Here is a 17,571-nt window from a genome sequence, read left to right as displayed (position 1 = left end):
GTGGTTTAAACATGATTAGGACATAGTTTAAGAAGGAGGATTTGTAAGCTTAAGTATATCATTACCAGAGGTACACACTAGTCTATTTTATTAATTTAATAAATATTTTTATATTATTACTCTGTGTTACTGTGGGCATTAACATTGTGCTTAGGACATGGTCTCTAACCTCCAGTTGCCCCACTCAAACATATCAATGTCCTTTCTTTCATGTGTCTTCCCCACCATAAAACCATAGGTTCTAGAACCTCTCTAACTTCTTCTCATTCTTCAGTCATCCCAAGCCCTTTAACCCTTCTTTGCCAAGCATATACTATTCTTTCTGCTTGATGGGCTTATGTCTCCCTTTTCTGATATTGGAAATCCTTCTTCAAATGTTTGCTGTTCTTTGAAGCTACTTACCCTTCCTTGTTCTTTTTTGTTTTTGGTGGTGGAGGTGGGGTGCCTCTCTAGCATGTACTCCCTATCTCTGCTCTAATTTATTGGTTCTTAACTTTGATGTCACAGAAAACCCGTGTTTTTTCATGGTTGAGGTATTATAAATAACTTGTTACCCAGTTTGCAGATAATGTGCTTTTAAAATAGATTTAAGGTTATTCTAACAAAAATGCCAGTCTTACTCATTACTATTTTGGATCTGTCTTCATTAATGTGCAATTTAAGGCTAATTATTGCCCTAGGAATTCCTGATAAGCTTCAGTCACTCTCATCTTTTGATATATTGCTAATGATTGTGCTGATATCAAATCATCATAGAGCTAAAGTTTTTACTGTTGTAGAGCTTTTTCTCATAAATATCTGATTAGACTTAAATGAATGTGGCCAGGCTGTAACCACATCAGTCTTGAGTCCTTTAGTCCTTATCACATTGAATTGTAATAATTGATGTTTATGTCATTTAATAAGTTGTCTTTGAGCTCCAGTTCTATTCTGTCCTCTGCTTTGTGATGCTGATACTGGAACTCTGCAAACCACATACCAGCTTTGCCAGCTGCCTCCATGCAATTTTAGACTCTGCCAATAGGGGACAGTAGAAGGAAGCTGAAAGGTAGAGGCGGTTTCCTGGGCGTTCCCATTTGCTGGGGGTTCCTGTGAATGACACTGCTCATACTACGAGACCACTTTCCTTAGAGATCTGAATTTTAGCTCCATGGGATCCCTCCTATAAGCTTTTAAGTTTTAATAATTCTAGCATCTCTCCTTTATTCTCCCAGCCCTGAGGGTGGTAGCTGGTTCCTACAGTTGTTTCCTCTATGATACCTCAGAGTTCTTTTTACCCTTTCAGTTGCCTACTTAATAACTACACCTAGTTAACAGTTCTTCATATTATTTTTTTCTATTCATATGACTGTTGTGGTTTTTATCTCCTGATTTGAACCTAATGATACAATATGCACATTTGTCCTTCTGGATGTATCTATCCAGATACAAAGAATTTAGAGATACAAAGAGCCTAATAAATACTTGTTCGGCTCAAGCTACACAGCAAAATTAGAAATGGATCATGTCCTAAATCATACTTAAGTGAATACTTCAAAGTATTTTTATATTTACTTTATTAAAAAGAAAGCTCATAGTTACTGAAATATTTAGAAGTATTTGGAAGTATTTTAGAGTTTCTGAAGCATTTTGTCAAAGTGATTGATAATTGTTAATGACATGGTATTATCTCACTATGTTACCGCAGATGAAATTGGGGTATTAGATTCATTCTTCATATGGACCTATTAGTTTTGTTCTGATTTATGGACACAGAACCCTAATCTCAATCAATATTCTTAAAAGTTCCTCCACAGAGATAACTGAACAGAGGAATGGATGGAACATCACATATATATTACCAATTTTGAGAACAAAATCATCTCTCCCCTCCAGAAAAAATTGATGCATCATCTAAATTCAAGGCATAATACTGAATGGTTAGGATTTGTTTATTAAGCAGATATTTGTTGTGTGCCTATTATGTGCCATGTATATTCTAGGTACATGGAATATGTCAGTAAACAAAGCAAGCAAAAAGCCATAATCTTGTGGAATTAGCATCCTAGCAAGGAGAAGGCAGACAATAAGCCATAACCATATCTAATAAGTAAATTATATAGTATGTTAAAAAGTGATAAGAGCTAAGGGGAAAAGAAAAAGTATGAGGGTACAGCAGATTGTATTTTTTTTTTTTTTTTTTTTGCGGTATGCGGGCCTCTCACTGTTGTGGCCTCTCCCATCGCGGAGCACAGGCTCCGGACGCGCAGGCCCAGTGGCCATGGCTCACGGGCTTAGTTGCTCCGCGGCATGTGGGATCTTCCCGGACCAGGGCACGAACCCGTGTCTCCTGCATCGGCAGGCGGACTCTCAACCGCTGCGCCACCAGGGAAGCCCCAGATTGTATTTTTAAATAGGGTAAGCATCACTGAGAGAAGGTGAGATTTGAGCAGAGACTCAAAGGGGAAGAAGGTGAAGGGAACTAGCACACACCTTAATGAAGAAGATTTCAGCTGAGGAAATGGTTAGAGCAAAAACCCTAGGGTGACATGCCTGGTGTATTTGAGGAACAGCAAAAGAGGTCACTGTGGCTGGAATAGAGTAAGCGATGGTGAGAGTAATAGGAGCTGAAATTAGAGGTAATAGGGAATTATATGTAAGGAGGGCCTTGTGGGCCATTGGAAGGACTTCAGTTTTTACTGATTGAATTGGGGAAACCATTGTGGGGTTTTGAGCACAAGAATGATTTGATCTTACTTAAAAGGATCTGGCTGATGTGTAAAAAACAGATTGAAGGAGGGCAAAGATGGAAGGAAGGAGCTCAATGGTTAGAAGACTGTTGTAGAATTCCACGTGAGAGAGGATAGTAGCTTGGATAGTGGGGGATAGAAGTACCCAAATTTTAGATATTCAGTAGGATTTGTTGACAAATTGTATGTGGGAATAAGGGAGGAGAAGGCAAGAATGACTCAAAGTTTTTGTTCTGGCAATTGGAACAACCAAATTGCTATCACCTAATTTGAATATGCAACTGTGAGCAAAAACTGACAACATCGCTTCTCTCATGTAGCTTAAATATTGTTGGGAGATTTCTGTCTTAAGAAGAATACATTGGTAGATGTATAGAATATCTCTGGAATAATATTTGAGAAACTGAAAAGTGCTTAACTTTGAGGAGAGGGCCTGGGAATCTAAAGTGAGAGGGAGACATCACAGTTAGACCTTTAGTCTTTTTTTTTTTTAAACCAACACTTGTATATCTTAAATTATTTAAAAAACTTTTTATAGGAGTACTATATATATATATATATATATATACAGAAATATGTGCATAAGTGTTCAGCTTGCTGGATTTTCAGACTGGACATTACTGTGTAATGAGCATCCAGATCAAGTAACAGAATATTACCAACCCCAGAAGCCCCTCAGACTCTCTTCTAGTAACTACGCGACTTTCCTCCTAAGGATAAACCACTATCCTGATTTCTAATATATACCTTGTTTTGACCTGTTTTGGTAATTAATAAAAGTGGGAATTATGCAGTACAAACTCTTCATGTCATTTCTTCCCTTACTGTATGTTTGTGAAATTCATATCATCACATGTAATTGTAGTTCATTCTTTTTTTTTTTTTTTTTTTTTTTTTTTGCGGTACGCGGGCCTCTCACTGTTGTGTGGCCTCTTCTGTTGCGGAGCACAGGCTCCGGATGTGCAGGTTCAGTGGCCATGGCTCACGGGCCCAGCCGCTCCGTGGCACATGGGATCTTCCCGGACCCGGAGCACGAACCTGTGTCCCCTGCATCGGCAGGCGGACTCTCAACCACTGTGCCACCAGGGAAGCCCCTTGTAGTTCATTCTTACCTGAATGAACCTGTAGTTCATTCAGCCATTCATTTTGGTTGTGTTGCATTTGTGAATATACCATACTTTATTTATCTATTCTTCTGTTGATGGGCTCTTAAATTATTTATTAATGCCTGATTATTGTTAACTTAGTCAAATTTATACATAAGTTAACTTTCAATACTGTAATGTTAAATGAGCTTTTCTTGCGTTTTAGTGATATCTCTTTTTTCGTTGTTTCTTTAAAAAGTTTATAAGAAATATTGTCTTCTCTTTTCTAGGATGATTGTAGAGTTGTCTTGGCAAAACAAGAAATTACAAGGTTACTGGAAACATTGCAAAAGCAGCAGCAGCAGTTTACAGAGGTTGCAGATCATATTCAGTTAGATGCCAGCATCCCTGTCACTTTTACAAAGGTAATATATTCTATACTTTGTTTTTAGGTGTGTTTTTGAACAAATCATAATTGTTTTACATTCCATGATAATCAACTAAGAGACAACTACGAAATTAATGAACCACAGAATTAGGGAAAAAAAAAGTGACTGTATCAGTGGAAAATAGAAGGTGGTGGTATAATGAGTCTCCCTGTATCATCACCTACTTGAACAATTAAAAACTTTTTATTTCATCTACCCTTTCCCCTAGTTTCTTTCTACCTACAGTCTCCCAGGTTATTTTGAAACAAATCCCAACATATTTCATCCTAATAGGTCATTTCATCTATGTAATATTTCCACGTTTCTAAAACACGGGTTCTGTTCTCTTTTTCAAAACACAACCAAAATACCGTTACCACACCTAAAAAATTGAATAATAAATCTCTAATATTATCCATTATCCAGTTAGTATTCAGATTTCCCAGATTGTTCAAAAAAATTTTTTTAGGTTTGAGACAAAATCCAGCAAGGTGTGTATTTGGCATTTGGTTGATATGTTTTGGTCTCTTTTCAAGTGGATTCCCCCTAATTTAAAAAGGCATGTGTATTCCATTTTGCTATTTTTCGAGAGTGGCACTTTTAAAAAAAAATTTATTTAATTTATTTATTTTTGACTGTGTTGGGTCTTGGTTACTGTGCGCAGGCTTTTTCTAGTTGCGGCGAATGGGGGCTACTCTTTTTTGTGGTGCGCAGGCTTTTCACTGCAGTGGCTTCTCGTTTCGGAGCACGGGCTCTAGGCACGTGGGCTTCAGTAGTTGTGGCTCGCAGGCTCTAGAGCGCAGGCTCAGTAATGTGGCACCTGGGCTTAGTTGCTCCGTGGCATGTGGGACCTTCCCGGACCAGGGCTTGAACTCGTGTCCCCTGCATTGGCAGGAGGATTCCTAACCACTGTGCCACCGGTGAAGTCCTAGGGAGTGGCTTTTAAAACTTTTAAAATCTTGTTTAATAATTATGTGAAACATTCACATGGTCCAGAATCAAATCTACAAAGCAAGGTTAATTCAGAGAAGTCTAACTTATATTCCTGACCCTGCCACCCTTTTCTTCCCTTCTCCATAGAAAACCATTAAGAATTTTTCTTAGTTCTATTTGTCATTTAAAAAAAATAGAGAAATATATTTGCATGCACACTCCCCATATTTAAAGGTAGAATACTGTATGCACTTCTCTACCTTGTACTTTGCACTGATGTGTACATCCTGGAGGTCAGTCCATAGCAGTATACAGTGACATTTTCTGTTCCCTTTTACAGCTGCAAGGTACTTTATTGTGAGGATGTACATTTTTTTATTATGGTGAAAAACACATAAAATTTACCATCTTAACCATTTTTTAAGTGTTTAGTTCAGTATTGTTAAGTATGTTCACATTGTGTGAAACATTTCCAGAAATTTTTCATCTTGAAAAACTGAAACTATACCTTATAAACAGTGACTCCCCTATTCTCCCCTTCTCACTAGCTGCTGGTAACCACCATTCTACTTTCTATTTCTTTGTATTTGACTACTCTAAATTTATCATGCAAGTGCAATTATATAGTATTTGTCTTTTTGTGACTGGGATTTATTTCACTTAGCATTATGTCCTTAAAGTTCACCCATGTTGTAGCATGTGAAAGAATTTCCTTCTATTTTGTCTAAATATATTCCATTGTTTGTATATACCCCATTTTGTGTATCCATTCATCTATCGATGGATATTTGGGTTACTTCACTTCTTGGTTATTGTGAATAGTGCTGCTATGAACATGGGTATATGGATATCTCTTTGAGGCTTTGCTTTCAATTCTGTTGGATAAATTCCCAGAAGTGGGACTACTGGATCATATGGTAGTTCTATTTTTAATTTTCTGAGGAAATGCTATACTGTTTTCCATAGTGGTTGCATCATATTATACAAATCCCACCTAAAGTGCACGAGGGTTCCAATTTTTCCACATTTTCACCAGCACTTGTTATTTCCTGTTTGTTCTGGGTTTTTTTTTTTTTTTTAATAGTAAAACAGGATGGCTTACACTAGTAGCCATCCTAATTGGTGTAAGGTGATATCTCATTGTGGTTTTGATTTGCATTTCTCTGATGATAGTGATGTTGAGTATCTTTTTCATATGCCTCTTGGCCAGTTCTTTGGAGAATTTTGTACAAGTCCTTTGCCTGTTTTTCTATTGAGTTATTTGATTTTTTTTGTTGTTGAGTTGTAGGAGTTCTTTTTATATTCTGGATATGAATCTATTATCAGATACATGATTTGCAAGTATCTTCTCCCATTCTGTAGTTTGCTTCTTCACTCTATTGATTGTGTCCTTTTATTCACAAAAGTTTTTAAGGTTGATCTAGTCCCATTTGTTTATTTTTGCTCTTGTTGACTGTGCTTTTGATGTCATATCCAGGAAATCATTGCCAAATCCAATATTATGGAGCCTTTCTTCTGTGTTTTCTTCTAGGAGTTTTATAGCTTTGGTTCTTATGTTTAGGGCTTTAATTCATTTATTTATAATCCAAGTATTTATAATTGTTATATATTCTTTCTATATTTGCCCTTTTATCATTATATAATGAACTTCTTTGTCTCTTATAACAATTTCTGGGCTCCCCTGGTGGCGCAGTGGTTGAGAGTCCGCCTGCCGACGCAGGGGACACGGGTTCGTGCTCCGGTCCGGGAGGATCCCACGTGCCGCGGAGCGGCTGGGCCCGTGAGCCGTGGCCGCTGAGCCTGTGCGTCTGGAGCCTGTGCTCCGCAACGGGAGAGGCCACAACAGTGAGAGGCCTGCGTACCGCAAAAAAAAAAAAAAAAAAAAAACAAAAAACAATTTCTGACTTAAAATCTTTTTGTCTGATATTAGGATAGCCACACCTGCTCTCTTTTGGGTATGATTTGCATCTCAAAGATTTGCATCTCTTTCCATCCTTTCACTGTCAGACTGTGTATTCCTTAGCTATAAAGTGAGTCTCTTGTAGATAGCATATTTTTGGATCTTGGTTTTTCACGCATTTAGTCAAACTGTGTCTTTTGAGTGGAGAGTTAAGTCTATTTAAAGTGATTATTGATAGGTAAATACTGTTGTCATTTTGTTCATTGTTTTCTGCATAACTTGATAGTTTTTTTTGTTTCACCTTTCCTCTTTCATTGCCTTCTTTTGTGTTTTATTGATTTTTTTTTATAGTGTCATATTTGATTCCCTTCTCTTTTCCTGTGGTATATATTCTGTGGATTTTTTTTTGTGTGTGGTTACCATTGCAATTACATAAAACATCTTATAACATTATATTATAACATTCTATTTTAAACAGATAGCAGTTTAACTTCAATTGCATACAAAAACTCTATTCTTTCACAGCTCGATGCCCCTGTACTTTATGTTATTGATGTCACAAATTACATCTTTATTGTATACCTATTAGCACAGGCTTCATGTTTTTTTTCATGTGTTATTTCAATTCTATGAAGAATTAAATTTATGCACCCAAATTATAATACAGGTTACTATTTATCCATGTAGTTATTGTTACCATTTTAGATTTTCATATGGCTTCATGTTGCTGTCTAGCGTCCTTTCATTTCAACTTGAAGGAATCCTTTAGCATTTCTTATAGAGCAGGTCTAGTGGTAATGACTCCCTCAGATTTTGTTTTTTTTGGAAAGTCTTGATTTTTCCTTCATTTCTGAAGGACAGTTTTGCCATATATAGCATTCTTGGTTGACAGTTTTTTTCTTTCAGCACTTGGAATATATCATCCCACTCTTTCTGGCCTGCAGTGTTTCTGCTGAGAAATTTGTTAATAATCAAATTTATGTGATGACTCACTTTTCTCTTGTTGCTTTCAAGATTATCCTGTTTTTGACTTTTGACAGTTGGATTATAATGTTTCTAAGTGTGGGTCTCTTTGGATTTATCTGAGTTGGAATTGAGCTTCTAGAATTTTTATGTCCATTTCTTTCCTCAGATTGGGAAGTTTTCAGCCATTGTATCTTCAAGTAAGATCTCTTTGCCCCTTTATTTCTGTATCCTCCTTCTGGGACTCCCATTCCCATATGTCTTAGGGTCTTTTCACTTTTCTTCATTCTTTTTTCTTTTTCCTCCTCTAACTCCATTAGTTCAAATTACATGTCTTCTAAAAAACTAATCCTTGCAAAAATCCTATGTAAGTTTGGTACAATTTTTAATCCCCATTTTACAGGTGGGAGAAGTCAGGCAGAGAGGTCATGCAGCTAGCAATATATACAAGTATGTTCATTGCAGCATTATTTGTTAATATCAAAAAAAAATCAGAGATGACCTAATATCTCTCAGTTGGTGATTGGTTAAATTGTGATACATGGAATATAATAAAGCAATTAAAAGAAAAAGGTAGGTCTATATGTTTTGAAATGAAAGGATTCCATAATATACTATTGAGTGTAAAAAGTAGTAGTTGCAGTGTGTATTTTTTTTTTAAGTATATCTGCTTTGTGTATGTCAACCAATGTCTGCACAGGAAGATATCTTGAGGGATATATGTGAAATTGTTAACAGTGGATATTTATGGGAAGTGAGTATCACTTTTTATTTTTAATTAAAATATTTAACACAATGAAAAATTTTATTTAAAGAGGATTCAGTTGAGTTAGAAAATCTGGGAAAAATAAGTGGGTATGTGTATTTTTTTTAACTTATATAAAGACAAAGTAAGTAGTAAGTTTTACTAAGCTAAGATTTAGCAAAGCAATGAGGATTGATTTCCTCTTTCTAAAGATCAGAATAAGGGTATTTTAATAGGGGACTATAACTTTGATTTTAATGGATTAAGAAATGAGTAGGAGACAATAATTAACAAAGGTATTTTATAAATAAAAGTGTAAGTACTAATACTTTTAACTCCATATCAAAATAAAAAGATTAATTTTTTAAAAAATTATAGGACAATAGAGTTCACATTGGACCCAAAATGGAAATTCGAGTTGTTACGTTAGGATTAGATGGTGCTGGAAAAACTACTATTTTGTTTAAATTAAAACAGGATGAGTTCATGCAGCCTATTCCAACAATTGGTAAGTATGAGTATTGCTTTTACCTTAATGGACATTTTACAGACCCTAGCTTATAGCTGAGTTCATTGGGACTTACTTTATGTCAATCTGGTGTGGAGATTGGCTTTAAGACACCAGCATTTCAGAGAAAAAATGCAAGATTCAGTGGCTATGGGATTGAAATGTGGATGGGGAGGATAGCAAGAAGGAACAGAATATTGGTGGGACAGTTGGAAGGAATAAAGGATTGATGACCCTGGCTGAGGATTAGGGTAGTGATGCAGATCTGGTACTTGGGTGTCAAGGTCTTAAGGACTCTGGTGGATTAGATGGCTAACCCTGGTTAAAGGTATACATTTCCCCATGCATGTTTATCACGAGTGGAGTTGGTTGGGGAGCAGTAGATAGTGCTGTATTCAGATAATTTGTAAGTCACAGTTATAAACAGGGTTGCCTGTGTTTGGTGTGTAAATGTAAGTTCAGTATTAAAGTAAGTTTTTTTAAAAACAGGTTTTAATGTGGAAACTGTAGAATATAAAAATCTAAAGTTCACCATTTGGGATGTAGGTGGAAAACATAAATTAAGACCATTGTGGAAACATTATTACCTCAATACCCAAGGTAAGAGTGTAAAAATTACATCTTAATTTTTCAAATTTTTAGGATGCCAGTTCAGTTTTCAATTCATTGATTTAGCTAATAAAACTGATATTTTAGCATTGATTAAAAACGTGACTATACCTTTAAATATTGGTAGCAAGCTCCACATTATTAAGAAAATTAAGGTGGATAAGACTGGGTTATGTACTCTGGTTTATTTCATGAAAACCTGTAAGTTAGCATAAAGACCAAATTTATCTTATATATGTAGGTAATTAAGGGTACTTTCCTCTTGCTGCTCTTAACAGTTAAAGTATATTATTAGTGTTCATATGAGCATGATCACTGGCAATATTGTGTTATAGGGTAGAATTTGTGGTATATAGTTCTCTTGCTCTATTCAATTAAATTCAACTCAATAGTTATCCCATTATAATCTCTCAATAGCTCCACTCCTTCATTTCTATTCACAATTAGTTGTTATCTGCAGAAGAAACTACAGTGGTTTGCTTTTGACCAAACTGTGTTATATCACATATATTCCACTTAGCATTTATTCACATTTGGGCCCCATTCTACACTATGCCTCTTGTACCCCAACATAAAGCTTATTGTGTTCATGCTACCTGTTCCATATGTCATCCTATTTTCCACCTAGAAGAAAGACTAGATAATTTTTACTTTGGGATTCTTGATATTAAGTTTAGTATGAGACAGTGATTTAGGGGACAAAATGGAATTTTGAACATGAGGAATAGTTGAAAGTCTGGGATGTTTAGCCATAAGGTAGCTGGAAAGATTTCAAAAGAGAATTAATTCAGTAGATATTTATGAAGTTTCTGCTGTGTATTTTGAGTACAATCTGTGGAAAGTGCTGTGCCAGGCACCTAGAGAGAATACTTGGGAGAGATAAAGATGGTGATTTATTTATTTTTAAAACACTATCTTTTGGTAAAGCAAGTAGTAATCAAAGAAATAACATCAGTAGGTAGATCATAAGAGCTACATTTTCATTCATTAAGAGAAAAGTATTAATGATATGCACGACAATCTATGTTTGGTAGGCAAGCATTGTAAATCCTGTTACAGATGGGGAAACAACAGCTGAAAAGTTAGGCGAACTGTTTGAGATTATATCATTAATTATTGCTAGGTGTTCCTGTAATAAGCAGCCTTTCTGTGAAAATAATGATGGTAGACTAACCGTAGTATATTAATGAGAACATTAAAATATTTAGTCCATTTGCTGAAACTTAACAAGTGACTAAATGAATATTTTTCTCTTTTTTTGGTAGCTGTTGTATTTGTTGTTGATAGCAGTCATAGAGACAGAGTTAGTGAAGCACACAGTGAACTTGCAAAGTTGTTAACAGAAAAAGAACTCCGAGATGCTTTGCTACTGATTTTTGCTAACAAACAGGTAACACATTTTTATTTCAGAATATTTATTTTAGCATTGCACATTATAAGTAGCTGTTAAGATTTCAAGGGAAATAATTCAGTAGATATAAAACTTCTGTATTTTGAGTACCATCTATATGGAAGGTGCTGTACTTGGTACCTTGGAGTATACAGAAGGAAATAAAGTAGTTGATGCTCACTAGAAACTCCTATGTATTTAGGTAAGCATGTTATATGTATATTTTTAATACAAAGAAAATTGATAAGTGACTTCAGTAATGTTAACAAAGTGTTAAGGAAAATTGGAGAGTAGTTCTAAAGGTGGTATTTTGTAAGATTTGTAAAAAGTAGGATTTGAATTGAAACTATAAGAGTTGAAATTATGGATAAGACTTTGAATTAATATGTGAATGAAAGAACACTGCAGGCAGGAAAAAGTATTTTTAGGGAGCATCAAGGAGATCTGTATGTGAGGGGTAGGTAGAGGATGAAGAAATCCTAGAGTAACAGATGAGGTTGTGTGATAAAGGCCTGCCAGGGCCAGGCTGAGAAATTTAGGTTATATTCTATGAGTAAAGGAGAACCATTAAAAGTTGGTGATAAGATCATATTAGTGTTTTAGGATTGTAATTTTGGGGGTAGGATGTAGAATTAATCAGGGGCAAGGGAGTAGAGACAGGCAGATGCAGTAAACGGGGAGGATGAAGGATGGGGAGTAGCTGAAGATTCTTAGATTTTGGGACAAAGCTTCTGGGAGGATGAGAATGCTTTTCTTTAGTGCAGTAGGGGGGCTTAGATGTCATAAGAGGAGTAGGATGGACAGGGAATTTCCCCTTAATAAAAAAAAAAAAAGCAAACTATTAAGAGCTGATATACTTCACTTTATTTATGATTAAAGATATACAAATAAGACAGAGTGAAATACCATTTTCCACCTATCATATTGTTAAAGATGAAAATGTTTGGTAATCCTCAGACTTGCATACACTGCTGGTGTGGTTATTAAAAGGAGACATTTTCTTGGAGGGCAATATGGCAGTACTTTGTCAAAGTTTTAGGTGCATATACCCTTTTACCCTGTAATTCTATCTCTAGTAATGTATTCTGCAGACAGATATCCTGAGGTTATCTTAGAGTTAACTTTGTAAATGTATGTATGTAAAAATACATATGTTTATATGAATGTGTATGCATATGTAATAGCACATAAACACACATCTTCAATCTAAATATTTAGTATAGGACTGGTTAAGAAAATTATGTTGCACCTACAGTGGAATGCAATACAGATGTTAAAAATAATATGGAAAATGTGCTTGTCCTGATAATAGAAAGATATCTTTATCTTCAAGATATGTGTTAAGTAAAAAACAAAAAAAGAGTATGTTTCTGTTTATTTGTGTGAGTGTGCATGGAAGTTTTCTGAAAAATATGAAAGAAATTGTTACTGATGATCGCTTCTGGGAAGAAGGGGTATTTGGAGAGTTTTTTTTTTTTTTTAACTGATAGTTGCTTCTGGGAAGAAGGGGTATTCAGAGGTATTTGTAGAGGTTTTTTTTGGCTGTGCCATGTGGCTTACAGGATCTTAGTGTCCTGACCAGGGATTGAACCCGGCCCCCTGGGAGCGAGAGTGCTGAGTCCTAACCACTGAACCACCAGGGAATTCCATGGAGAGTTTAATAAACTCTTTACTATATAAACCCTATGTAAAAGCCATTTCTTACAATGTACATGTATTAATTTTTTTTAATTGATGCCTTATAATGACCTGGGCAGTTTTTTCATTCAGGGGGCACAGCCTTTATTGATTTCATTGCAAGACTTCTTATAGACTACCTATATTATAACCAAAACTCAAGTTTTTTCTCATTAATCTTAAAATAATTACTGAAAGTTGAATTTAGGTTTGAACTTTAGTATAGGCTTCTGTTAGAATGTTACCAACAGAACTGTAAATAAATAACAATAATTACAAATATGATAATTTTGATGGACTGATTAAAATTCTGATGTGTATATATCTTTCAGGATGTTGCTGGAGCTCTGTCAGTAGAAGAAATCACTGAACTTCTTAGTCTCCATAAATTGTGCTGCGGCCGAAGCTGGTATATTCAGGGCTGTGATGCTCGAAGTGGTATGGGACTGTATGAAGGGTTGGACTGGCTCTCACGGCAACTTGTGGCTGCTGGAGTATTGGATGTTGCCTGATTTTAAAAGCAGCAGTTTAAAGTTTTGTGGTTAAGAGTTATTTTGCACATAATATGTAAGAAATAATACATCTCAAAGGTAGTTAATTTACGATGTATATATAAAAGGAATTTTAGTTTGGGAATTCAGTACAATATTGCTTTTAAAAAACTGTAGTAAAATTTAAATATCTGATGGAGCAGATTAAATTGGATTAAATAGGGACTTACTGGGTATACATTTTTTTTCAACATACATTTGTTATTTAAGTTTTTCAGATTATATGTGACCCATATATTGGGAAAGAAGTAGTCACAAAGAGTAGGTGAAGGTTTATTCTTTCAAAGGAAAAAGGATAGCCAACTGAGTGCCTAATGGAACCTCTGTATGAAGAAAGTGAAGCATGGCTTCTTCAACTTGGCTTTTCACTGGATTTTGGCAGTATTTAGTAGCAAAACTGGCAGTGACTTAATGAAATACAATTCAAACTGCATCTTTGGGTAATAGGATTACTTTAACATTCAGTATAATAGAATACCTTTAATGCTAAGAACTATAAGCTATAGAAAATTAATATTTTAGTGTTTTATTAAAGCTCTCCTAAAGCCTTTTGTATAAAACCCAGTGAGTCAGAATGAAATGTAATCTAACTAGGCCTGATGTCGGATTAGTACTACACTGAAGAACAATTAATAATAAAACTGTGAAAGTCAGTTATATTCTAGTTGATCTTCACTTATGAAAGACCCATTTGCAGGGCTGAACCTGAATGTATTATTTCCCAGGTCAGAGCTCTAAATTCGTCCTTCTGTTTTTCACTATATTTAAAGTACTTAGCATTGTGTCTTTTAAAAATAATATTGACTCTTCAGTGAGAGTGACTATAGGTAAAATGTAGTAAGTTACACACAGAAACCAGAGTTGGTATTACATAAAAGGTAGAGATATAAATAGAAAACTACCTCTACCACAGAGAAGTTATTTATGCAGTAGAAAATGCTTATTACAATTACTTTAAAATGTTTTCCCAAAATAAGTGTATTTATGTTAACAGTAAAATGTGATCAAGACTTTTCATGACAAGGCCTTGAAAAGTTGTTTGAGAAACATGTCTAAGGAAAAGAAAAGTTCAAAAAGTTTACATCACATTTATTATGCAGTGTTGTGAGTAGAAGTTTAAAAAGTTTGTGCTCTTTACTGTTTTTCATTTTTTAAGGACACTCCCTTATTATGGCAGTACAATTTATATTAACATAGATTGAATTTTATGGTTTTTGTTTTTCTTTTTAAATGCTCTTTATACTTTAGGATGAGGTTAAATCCTAAATCTTACTATTTGAAACGCTATGAGGACATTGATGTCTGATGATAAGATGTGACTCCTGGGTGGCACTGTTTTGGTTCAGTCTCTTCAAATGTACTTTTGTTTAAAAACAACAAAACTTTTAGAAAACAAAGCATTAAAAAAAAAGTCCGTCAGTATTATGGGCAGTGTGTAAATAAGTAATATTACATCCTTTATTTTTCAAGTAAAAGGTCATGCTGTTACAAGTGTAGTTTGTGCATATAAGTTAATACTTCTGAATTAAATTAACATTTGACTGATTGCAGTAACTGTGAAAAATAAAAAAGGTGTTACATTTGCCTGTGAGCCCTTGAACTATTTTCTCTACTAGGTAATTGGAAAAAAAAAAAGTCTAACACTAACACGTAAACTTGCATTTTCCTTGTAAATTAAGTTTATTTTACCAATTTTGCTTAACTTTTAAATTCACATTCCTAGCATATTTCTAAAACAATTTAAAAATTGCGTTTAGACTTGATTATAACATACATGATAGTACTGTTTGTTACTATTTTTTTAAGAAATACTTTTCTCAGGCTCTTATTACTATTTGTGGTTGTATTCTTTCACTAATTATTAAGATTGTGCTTGCTAGTTCCCTCTGGGAAATGTCAAACTTCAGAGAGAGGTTTTAAATACAGTCTATTTGGATTAGCCTCCTGGCACTGAATTTCTGTATCAAGCCTAAATATTATTGTATGGTTTATGTAAAGCAGGTTTTTCAAGTGTAAAGTCTTGGTCTGTAATTCTGGAATGCTTTATAATTAATTACCAGAAGCCGTTATTTGCATTACACATATGATCAGTATAGACAGCAATAAAATGATAAAATCATTTTAAAGAAGTCCTATCATTATTCTAAAAATTCTGTTTCTTGAACCATCTATATAGTAGTATTGCTAGTAACCAATTAAAGTTATATTTGTGCTGTGGTTAAGAGAAAACAAAATGGGATAGGGATTGACTTGTATGATTTGAGATATACTTTATTAAAAATTTAGAAATACCATTCTGTGATTCCGTATTTGCAATTTGTCACACTTAAGTATTATAACTGTAGTGTGTTTTTTTGTTTGTTTGTTTGTTTTTCTGTACGTGGGCCTCTCACTGTTGTGGCCTCTCCCGTTGCGGAGCACAGGCTCCGGAGGCGCAGGCTCAGCGGCCATGGCTCACGGGCCTAGCCACTCAGCGGCATGTGGGATCTTCCCGGACCGGGGCACGAACCCGTATCCCCTGCATCGGCAGGCGGACTCTCAACCACTGCGCCACCGGGGAAGGCCAACTGTAGTGTTTTTAAAGGAGAGCTAAAATTTTGCATTGAACAAAGTGAAATTATTGCTTTTAAAATTTTAAATTTAACCTTGTTTCACACAAGAACATAGCATTTAAAATAACTTTTTAGAAGAGGGTTTGGAAAACTTAGCTATATCCTATGAGCTAATGTTGCTAAAACACTTTATGTGACACTGAGATACTTCTCAATTTGCAAAGTGGTAATAAGGAAGAAGATAGCTGTACGTTTCCCTAAAAGAATAATGAATGAAAAGGACTAATGAATAAGTATCAGATGGTATCTTGCTAATAATTTAAAACATGCTTTAAAAAAGACATCTGGCAGTGTAGGTTTTTAGGTCTACTGATTATGTTAAATTTGTGACATGGAATGGAAAAATTCATTATATGATTTTCACTCAAAGCAAAATTATTTTGGGAAGAATGAGGCATCACTACCACCACTTGGTGGCAGTATTACCAAAAATTTAGGATTAAGCTTTTACGAATGAATTGATAAGTCTGAACACCTAAAATTAGGGAGAAAAGGTAAATGTCATAGTGAAGAGTCATTTTCTGTCCAAAATGTAGTTCTTTTTAAAAGGAGGATACAATATTTAAAGTTAGCACAGTTTGGCATGTTCTTCCATCACAGTTTATGGTACAAAAATGGATAAAGGAAATAATCCTGCTAATCAGTAGATGGAAAAGTATAAGCTTAAATATAAAGCATAAGAATGTGAATTCCCTAAACATGTCTGTTGAACATGTTCCTCTTATAAGTTCTTAAGAGTCTGTTTGGAAAGTAGAAGCAGTGATTCTGAAGTAATTTATGAGGGTAAGTGAAGAAGAAATGAATTGGACTCATAAGATTTGGACTCATATTGTTTTATTGCTCCAATTTCTGCTCATCTCTCCATTGTTATATATTAACATTTTTATTCAATATATTCTTTCTTGATGGTATATTTAGTAAGGTAAGAAAAGATATATATATAAACTGAAGACAAAAACTGTTTAGCTACATTAGACAAATGATGTGAAAATAGTTAATCAGTATATAAAACCAAGGACTCAGGTGTTCATTTATTCTGATTTTTATATTTGAAGAATATTTCCTAATTATTAAGGAATTAAAACAGTTTTGACGAAAGGCACTTCCTATTTATTTATTGAAGTTTTACTTACCACTACTTACTACTTAACAGTGATCAAAGGACAAAACTATTTGGCATGTAACACAAACCTTGTAAAAGGAAATGGTATATCACTGTCACATCCTGACCCTTTCTTATTGGATCTAAAGAAACATTTGAGGGCAGACTATCTGGCATATTTTTAAAAAGCTAAGGAACAAATGCATACCATCCTCATTGTTTAATAATGGTTTTAAATCTCATGAGAAATTAGGTATAAGGAGTGCTATTTGCCTGAGTTTTGGTCCATTTCAGTTTATCACCTCAGGATAAGAAATACTGCAAGAAAACTCAAAGGCA

At 34.7% G+C, this 17,571-nt stretch overlaps 1 protein-coding gene across 2 annotated transcripts in view; it reads left to right on the top strand.

Moving 5' to 3' along the window:
- Nucleotides 1-15,820, top strand: part of TRIM23 (tripartite motif containing 23) — a 40,918-nt gene extending 25,098 nt beyond the window's left edge. For both annotated transcript variants that reach the window (XM_067031039.1, XM_059062300.2), the window contains 5 exons: nucleotides 4,105-4,239; nucleotides 9,162-9,291; nucleotides 9,781-9,891; nucleotides 11,166-11,290; nucleotides 13,300-15,820. In XM_067031039.1, the coding sequence (XP_066887140.1) occupies nucleotides 4,105-4,239; nucleotides 9,162-9,291; nucleotides 9,781-9,891; nucleotides 11,166-11,290; nucleotides 13,300-13,479 (681 nt within the window). In that variant the 3' untranslated portion in view covers nucleotides 13,480-15,820. The remainder of the gene's footprint in view (nucleotides 1-4,104; nucleotides 4,240-9,161; nucleotides 9,292-9,780; nucleotides 9,892-11,165; nucleotides 11,291-13,299) is intronic.
- The last annotated feature ends 1,751 nt before the right edge of the window (nucleotides 15,821-17,571 follow it).

This window comes from Kogia breviceps, chromosome 4 (genome assembly GCF_026419965.1).
Source record: "Kogia breviceps isolate mKogBre1 chromosome 4, mKogBre1 haplotype 1, whole genome shotgun sequence".
In the NCBI taxonomy this organism is placed as follows: Eukaryota; Metazoa; Chordata; class Mammalia; order Artiodactyla; family Physeteridae; genus Kogia; species Kogia breviceps.
The sequence above is the reverse complement of the archived record's forward strand: the minus strand, read 5'-3'. Positions and strand labels throughout refer to the sequence as shown.